A 9,562-nucleotide genomic window follows, 5' to 3' on the forward strand; every position below is an offset into this window, starting at 1 on the left:
CATAAAATGTTAAAATTTTTATAGTAGATCCCTCTTGCCCGTACAACATTTATAGCAGTCGTCCCAAGTTTCTGCTTCTGTTTATAGCATTCTATGTAGAACAGTAATGCTGTATCAAGTTTAGCTTTCATCTGGTTTAGCTTTTTTGTTTCATTTGGAAGTTTGATTTTCCTGCTTTCTGTGTTTAAAATTTAACTGAAACTGAAAATATTAGATGTGGAAAATATGTTGCACATTAAAAACAATAAGCATTAACAATAAGCTGGTGACCCAGTCAGTGTCAGGAGCCATGAGTTTTAATTATAGTTATAGGAATCTAGTTTTAGTTAAGTTGTTATATGAGTGGATTGTGGTATTTTGAGTCCGACCTTATTGTGGTTATGCGGCGATAGTATTTATTAATGTTACTCTGATGTTGATGACAATGGAGAATATTTAGATACAGCTGTGAATGAATATTCAGGCCTGATTGTGAGAAAGGTAGTGGCTTGATTCGAACCCGGGCTTTTTCAACTGCATTTATAGCGTGTGTATTTTTATCTAGATGTTACCAAGGTGATACATTTTCCCCGATGGACTGGTGATCATTGCGATCACTTTCAGTACAAATACGAACATGAAGATGGTTCGCGCTGTACAACGCTATTTCGGACCGAAAAGGTGAAATAAAATTCAGCAGGACTACTTTGCCCCTAAGAAATAATGGACAATGTTAACATGGACAGATGTAACACTTAAATGACTGACAGACATCCAGACTTATTCGGATTTTCATCTTTTTGCTGGAGGTGCCTTAGATTTTCTTATGGTTATCTTTTAAAGATCCGTAGAAGGAATAAAATTTAAAAAAGTACATGAAATGTGACTAATGAAACAAGACCCTAGTAGCATGTATGTCCCATAGAAACACATTACTGCCTTTGATAATGTTCCCTCATTATCCTTACTTTAATTATTTTACCGAGGCAACAATAAGTAACAGTTACTGTATTTGGGTAATTTTATAGGGTGCTGTACATGATGGTAGCACAGTGTATCAATCTCCATAGCAGGAGGCAACAACACGCCTTCCAATTGCTGTAGAGAACAAAGTACTGTACTGTAATAGTCCTGGTACAGTTTGTATTTCAATAAGATCTTTCATAACCATAAATGAAAATTTAAAAAAAAAGAAAAAATGAATTAAAAAGAATTTTTTGTAACATTCGATTTCAAACTGAAACGCATCTGTGGCTCTAATAATGGATCTGCAGGGGTAAGATGTCAAATGAGGAGCAACATATCAGCGGAAAAACATAGCAGGGACCATCTGTACATCAGGACACGAAAAGAAGGAACATACTCTACCGCGGTTCACACTTTCTTGGCTTCCAGGTCCACTTAACCGGCTACATGTAACATAATAGAGTGAGGTAACAGTTTTCTTGTTTGCTTGTTTATTTTACCCTGTTGATGTGAAGGTCATAATAGAGCTTTAGCAAGATGTAATACAAATTTGAAAAGTACCGCCACATTAAAGGGAGACCACGGACAGAATTTTAGTCCCAGTGTTTGTACGCAGACAAGCAGGCTGTGCCAGTTATGTTTCTTTCTTGCTTCTGGGTGATGGATTGCTGCTTGTGAACTTCTACCAGAGTAGGGCGGCTTCGGTCAAAGTCAAGAGATACCTCCTGTCATCCGAGTGGAAGCCTGTGATTTTCAGCATAACCTAACGTTCTCCTGCACCAATGTTCTCTTGTGTTTATTACCACTACCACTATTAGCCGTGTTATTTTGAACGATGATGGGAAAGCAGAGCGTGCACAGCACCGCTGCACTCCCCTGGAGATGGTATCTAGACACACATGTGGGGACTTGTGTATGTTGAAGTGCAATGTGGGGGATGGAGTCCAGCGGTGATGAACACGGCTGCCCATCACTTTCGTTGAAGAGGAGTGATGTAGCTGAGATCGGAGTCCTGTCTCCCATTTTATTGCGCAGAGCGCAGACCGTGACAGCTTTAATCCCTTGCCACTTCCTGGGCTTCAGTACAGCTCTGTTACCTTGGTGACTGGAAGTAAACAAACATGTCCGATCCCTTCCATTCTTGATTGTCGGTATCATTGTTCCAAAGAAGCTATGTAACCATAACCATAGTGACCTATCTGGATCTCCTGTTAAGATAACTATCGGATGCTCTCATAAATCTTCTCAGGGTGCCAATGTTTTTTTTTTTTTTTTTTTTCTCTTTTAAACAGTTTTTGATTATGTAACAGATTTTCTAGTTAATTGTTTTGGGTTTTTTTGTAACGTGGCAGTTGATGTTCTCTGTGTTCTCTAAACTGATATTCACCTTTATAAACCACAAAATTAGATTTGCAAAGGGTAGAAAAGGGCTAAAACTTTTTTGTTTTCACATGTGAAACTCTTTGCAATCAATAAAAATTATGCTTTCTGAAAGGAGACAAAAAATATAACTTCTGCAAACCAAACTTGTATTCCCAAAGTGCAGTCTATTCAACCATAAATTGAGTTGCTTTAGAGCATAACCCAGTTCTCTTTTTTCTTTTTTTTTCTTAAATTTTATTTCAGAATGGGAAAAATTTCAGAATATATCTTTCCATTTTTAATTTTTAAAAATTTTTATTTATTTATTTTTTTTAATCCGCTTTAGGAGAAAGCTAACACTGACTTTCTAGTGCTGCCCAGGTGTTCTGCTCATAGATATTAGTACACTTGCCTTCTCATTTTCTAAACATCATTTTTACAGGTATCCTTACTGAGCAAAAAGTCTGACATTGTTCAAGAGACAAACATGTTTACAAAACCAAGTGTTAGAACAGTTTGCCATGTAAATAGAAATTACTACATCAGTTTGGTAGGGTAGCATTTTGATATATGTTTAAATGAAAAAAGAAAAATCCCGCAACTTACTATGCGTTTTCAAAATGTGTTTCTACAAGACATTTCCTTTGTTTCAGAATTACACGGATGTAAGTGCACCTCAAATTTTTGCCTTAGGACTTGCAGAGGCCATATTCACGTTTGAGTGAAAAGAGAGTATGCAAGGGTCAAGGCCCCCATTACCAAGCTGATAGTAAACACTCTCACACCTATCTACCTGTAAAATCCTTCATACCTCTCATAACTGGTCAATGACTGTATCAACAGAACTGCAGGTGTTTTTTTTCTACATGCTTTTTACACGTTCTATAGAATTACTGTATCGGTAGAGTTTGCTGCGTCATTTTTTGTAATTGCTCTTAAGCTTGTAGGTGTTTTTTTTTTTTTTTTTCTGTTTGACTGTACAGTATATTGTGTTAGTCTATTTCATATACTGTAGATGATATTTGCATATTATGTTTCCTAGTTTTTACCCTTTTACCTTGAAATACTTCATGACCCTAATGACTCTGACTTCATATAATCTATGTAAATACAGTATTGTGGAGAAAAAAAAAAAACATTCGTTCATTTGAGCTGCAATTGTTTAAAAAGAATAGTTTGTCTAGATAACATTTCTGTTAATGAATTAAAAAAACATATCATACATAATGTGGTTTGTATTTTATTTGAAAAAGGGTTTCTTAAATCTTTGCTTGCCCTTAACACAGTGCTTCATTTTAATGTAAACCGTCACAATTCATTTCCTGGTCGTAATATATTCTTTGTAACTTTGCAAAGAACTTAATTCCTTTCCTCGACTCATTGTACAGACTAAGATGTTCATTTTGTTGTGCTTTCTGATCACTGCATTGCTGAATCCAAGTTTAACTCTGAGAACTGACGCTTAAGAATTGTAAACTAAAGTGTTTTATGTCCAGCTGAGGAGCAGAGAACAGTTGCTCCATGATCCCAGTGTCCCGGCCATCACTACAGGCTTCTGTGATGACTTTTCAGATAATGCATCAACAGGGAGGAAAGAAATATTTATTTCAAATACAGAATGAAAACTGTTCTCATTTTTTACAAAATGACATTTACGGTAACATTTATTTAAAGAAGACTCCTTGAATGGTTATTTGTTCATCACATTCATTATGAAGAAGTCAGCTAATTACACTGTATTTTTCATTTGCTTGCTATTATGACTTTAGAATTTATCTGCAGTTCCAGCACAGCATAACTCATTGTACCTTTTTATAGAGTAGAACACTTAATTTTTGCATAAATTAACAGTAATTATGTAATCCAGTAGTTTAATGCTGATTTCAACAATAAGAGAAGTTTCACAATCTGGCAGAACTGACTAAAAGTATCTTCTATCCAACTACTTAGTCTCGCAGCATTATAATATATATCACATGCCTTCAAAAATGCCTCATACGTTACAAACCCCTGAAAAGTTGTTGAATTCTGTTTCTCTCTGTAGAAAACAGACTGTTGTATAATGCCGTTAAGTATATAACAGTGTATGAAAGTATTTATGATTTAGTAAAAACTGATACAGCTACAAAACCCATAGGTGTAAATCTACATTCAAATTCACATTTTTTTGAATTGTAGTGTTTAGACTTTTTGGAACTGTTTTTAACCATCAGTTAGAATTGCTTTCTTCACCTTTTACAGAACTGATTTTTCCATGTCAAGTCGGAAATGTCACGTGACTCCTATATGACGAGATCGGAGGCTGCCTGCCGCTTGGCTCTGCTTCCCGGCGGCAGTCCCAAACCGCTTGGAGTTATGGGTGGGCTGTCTCGTTTCGACAGTTGCTTGAATTCGGATCCTGAGCTGCTCCTCGAGTGGGGACTGTCAGGTCGTCGCGGCACCAAACACCTGGACATCCTGACACGTCCTTGGACTCCAGGAGCCCCAACAGCATCCCTGCTGCGCCGCACCCGGTTTTGCTTGCGCAGCAGGTTGCGCACGTGAAGCGGCATTTCCGAGTGGCCCATCTGCAACGGCCCTTTGGCGTGCTGCCAAACGTGTCTCAGCCGCTCGGGACCTATGAGCCGCGGGGCGTGGTTTGAGTCCTCGCTGCTGCACGAGCGGTTGCAGCTCTCCAAGGTGGACAGATGCTGCTTCGCTGTATGGAGAAGCAGGCTGTGGACGTGGCCCTCGCTGGCGTGACGAGGCTTGTTCGAGTCCTGCTCCAGGCTTTTGGTCTGGACGGCGCCCCGCAATATGTTGTTGCACCTCAAGGCCCCTTCACCATGCTGAAGGTTGGCCGCCGGCGGCATGTAAACAGTGACGTGGTTCAGCCGTTCAGCCGGAGCACGCGTGGCAGTTTTCTGAATCAGAGGTGCCGTTTCACATGCCGACGAGGCCATCGTCACGAATGCCTGCTGACCCATTGAGTTCTTTTTGTACTCGGAAGCATTGACATAATCTGCTGCGTCCTTCCTGTAAAAGCTCTGCTTGATTGTTTTCACTCCCAGATGAGAGATCTCAAAGAGATTCAGGAACAAGGAGACGCCGGCAATGACTATCATAAAGACCATGAAGATGGTCTTTTCCGTTGGCCTTGATACAAAACAATCCACGCTGTTTGGGCACGGTATCCTCTCGCACTTGTACAAAGGCTCCAGTCCGACACCGTACAAGATATATTGTCCCACGATGAAGCCCACTTCCACCACAGACCTCATTAAGATATGAAAAACGTATGTTCGCAGCAGTGATCCCCTGAGTGGAGCTTTGGTAAGCCTCCTCTGCTCCTCCAGCTTCTTCAGCTCCCTCTCAATCCGCTTGTGGTCCTCCAGGATCAGCTGAATCTCCCCCAGCTCGGCTATCAGCTGGGCTTTCTTCCTCCTCCTTTCCTTTTCGAGAACTCTCAGCCGGTACAGCGCATGACCCATGTACACCAGTGAGGGCGAGGAAACAAAAATGATCTGCAGCACCCAGTAGCGAATTAGGGATATCGGAAAAGCCTGGTCGTAGCAGACGTTCCGGCAGCCGGGCTGCTCAGTGTTGCAAATGAATGCCCTTTGCTCATCATCCCAGACATCTTCCGCTGCAACACCAAGAACAAGCATCCGAAATATGAAAAGGATGGACAGCCAGATTTTGCCCACTATGGTTGAGTGCATGTAAACTTCCTCCAAGATACTGCCCAACAACTTCCAATCCCCCATGCTCAGTGACACATATCCTTGTGCTGAAACAGTGATTTTAGGAACAAGGCAAAGATGAATGTTTGCAATTTCAAATAAAGCACAGCAAAGATCATAAAATATTCACTGTATTATTTCTCTTTTAAAATATCATGATGTGGACTTTCTTCATGCAAAGGACTACACGAAAACTAAAGCTAAACTTAGGATTAGGTAACACAATAAATTGTATAAACAATTAATTGAATTAATATGTGAGTGAAGAAAGTATTTCAGAAGCTTACATTTCAAAAGGATATGTGGTTGTCCCGCCTCAACATGTGAATAGTCATATCCAGTGAGCACATGTTGGACAAGTGACCGTGGTGAACATTCTGCTCTCTTTACATGCCGAGTTTGAAGCGCACCCCTGTTGCCAATGTGTCCCAGACATAGCTGCCCCGAATGTGTCCCCAGACCCTTGCATGCAGGACGGGTAGGATGCAGCGATCGATCGAAAACGGATTACATAACGGCCGATACCAGGATGCGTCAGGCAATGGTTGAAAAACAGTGCGCCGCACACAAGTTATCAACCTGCAGGCCACACAGAGCATCGCTGCAAACTGTCAATATACAACACAGGACCATGCTACACATGACTGTGGTGTGTTATCATTCCTTCTCGTAAATCCTTTTCACTTCCACGGTAAAACTTGAGCTTTGCTCATTATAAAACCAAATGTGTGCATTGCTAATGTTTATGAACACTCTGTTGATATTTGATTAATCTAATGTGTAACCAATAATTCTAGTTGAAATAATCAATAAGTCATGTCCGATTTCATAGTCAGCTGCGTGAGGTGCTATTTTGAGAGCGTCAGATCCATCAAACGAGAGCGCTGGAAAGGCCTTGGACCAGTTCAGCTTGATGATTTGATGGGATGCCACTGGATGCGGTGTGTAGTCATGTACTACAAACATACACAAGCTGGTATGAAGCCTCAGGATGTTGACAACAGAAATTATATTTTTTTAATAGAATATCATTTCCAGGTAGCACACCATCCATAAGTAATTGGCAGCCAAATGATTTTGTAAATAACATCCTGCATCTACAGTATTATTGGTGGACTGATTTTAATTTGATCCCATATTTTGTACTGCAGTTTTTTACTAAATTAAATGTTGCTTTATGCAGATGGATTTCAGTAAATGATAAGGCAGCTGCTGGTAATCTCACAATTTACTTAGTTCAACTGGTTATTAATTTCCGATCATTTCTGGTCACAAATCATTTCTGTTTTATTGGCACAAGTTCCTATGATACTGCTACCAGCATTCTTAAGGGTGGAACACAGCATAACACTTTGACTCATGAATTTACAGTCTGAAGGTTACTGGTTCAAGCCCTGTATTGCTGTCTTACCCTTGAACAATGTACTTACACTCATTGTCTCAAGAAAAAAGCTATGAATTGTATAAAAGGGTCACATTGTGGAGGGCACTATGAAAAAAAACAAGTCAACCACACACACACTCTGAAACCTCTTGTCCCAAGCGGGGTTGCAGCAAACCGGAGCCTAACCCAACAACACAGAGCGCAAGGGACAAGGACGGGATGGCAGTCCATCACAAGGCACCCCAAGCAAGACTCGAACCCCAGACCTAACAGAGAGCAGGACCTGGTCAGACCCAGCACGCCACCACACTCCCCACCATTTGGAACTCTTCCTTCCCTTTCTTAATAGAGGAGTCTTTTTATTTTTAGCTCACCTTGGCCACACCTGGTGCTCATTTGCCCTTTATGAGCTCTGCTCAGGTGTGGCTGTTACCCCATGGGGTGGAGTATATGTTTATGTTAAGAGTGGAATGAACACAAAACTGTGATTCCACCCAGCGGTCAATAAGCAACTAAATCACTATTGAATGAGAAGCCTCATTTAAGGACATCAAACTACACTTCAAACTATTGAACAGTTTTTGACTGTGTGATATTATAAACCCTACTGTGCACAAGTTTTGAATACCTTGTAACTGAGAGGTGTTGCACCCCAACCAAGTACTGTGCAAACCAGAAAGACTGGAGTTGTGTTTGATTAATGGTACTGCTATCATTCTTCATCACTCAGATGATGCCTGTGTCCAACACAGCTAACAATGCCAGGTTTGTATATTACATTGTTTACAATGATTTACCTGTTTATGCAGCTGGGTAATTTTCACCCTATCCGTTTAGCATGAATACCTTGATCAAGGGTACTGCAGCAAGAATGTAAGAACTCTACAGATACCACCCGCAAAGAAAATGTCACAGTTTTGGGCAGAAAGTGCTGCTGAGAAACAAATGAATGCAAAAAGCAGGATGGGGAGTTTAATGTCAAGTGGAACCCAAGTTCTCACTTCTAGTACCTGCTTAGGGACAGAAAACTCTTTGACTTGACCTTCTTATGTGGCCTGTTGGAAGTCTTCAAAAATGTCATGCACAGCATTCAAATAAACAGGAAAGTTGGTCAGTTTAGTCATTTGTAAATAACACTGTGGATCTTGTGTTCACTGTGCTTTTCTATTGATTTCAGTGAAGTATTGATCAGTGGATATGGCAGTATCAGTATCTGAGCCCAGATACTTTTTCCTTATCATTAAGCTACTTAAGCCTTGCTGTGTCTCCACTGTACTGACCTCCCTTCCATTCAAGGCACAATTCCCAGAGTTGTCCACATAAATTACTTACCACTTTTTCCTCCCTCCTCTGCCCTCCTCTTCCTTCTCCTTCTTCCTCCTTCCTATATATCACTTTGCAGAAAATCGTCTTCTAAATCAATAAATGTAAAAGTATGAACCGTTTCTTATCTTACATCTTTGTACAAAAATTAACCATGTTAGATTTTGCATACTGTTAATTCATTTAACCCATCTATAGTGTTTTGTGATTTTTACTGTATCAGTCCTGAGTAAATTCCTTGGTGAAAAATGTAACAGCAGCAGGGATTCACACCAAGAGTCTTCAATTGCAAAGTAAAGAGACAAACCACTACGCCACACACTGCTTGCTTATTAATTCCTGTGATGTGAACATTCTCGTCTATTTATGACAAAACAGTCAAGTAAAATCAGAGTTCAGAGTTGTGTGGTTTTCTCTTGATTTAATGACTTTCTGAGATATTGATTTATTCCTGATCCACATGTTGGGGGGCTTAGTTGTCAGTTAAACCTCTTGTTTTGTTATTTCAGGATCCACATACGCTAAATACACTTACAATGCTCAATATAAATTTAATGAAATTCAGATATAGCGGGATGTTGCTATGTGTAGTCTGTCACAATTTTGGTACATTTATGCCAAGTTTCATCGCCAAATGGTAGGGCTCCCAACACCACAAAAGCCTGTAATCAGGATCATATTAGGAGCTCCCGGAGGGCATCACGCATACAGTTAACATTCATTTCACACCTCCTTGGCTGTTCAGATCTTTTTCATAGGCTGGAATATTGGTGTTCGCCACTCACGCCATTCATTTCTGAGAAACCGGCCTTGATTTCTGCATGGA

General features: G+C 40.2%; 1 protein-coding gene across 1 annotated transcript; it reads right to left on the minus strand.

Moving 5' to 3' along the window:
- Positions 1–4,589: 4,589 nt before the first annotated feature.
- Positions 4,590–6,053, minus strand: LOC108942151 (gap junction alpha-10 protein-like). The gene has a single exon (XM_018765329.2). It carries the CDS (start codon positions 6,051–6,053, stop codon positions 4,590–4,592), a length of 1,464 nt encoding a protein of 487 aa, XP_018620845.1.
- Positions 6,054–9,562: the final 3,509 nt, after the last annotated feature.

Source organism: Scleropages formosus, chromosome 15 (assembly GCF_900964775.1).
Source record: "Scleropages formosus chromosome 15, fSclFor1.1, whole genome shotgun sequence".
Taxonomy (NCBI): Eukaryota; Metazoa; Chordata; class Actinopteri; order Osteoglossiformes; family Osteoglossidae; genus Scleropages; species Scleropages formosus.

Excerpts from the sequence above, each read along its gene's own strand:
- LOC108942151 (XM_018765329.2), bottom strand. The coding sequence starts at position 6,053 with ATGGGGGATTGGAAGTTGTTGGGCAGTATCTTGGAGGAAGTTTACATG.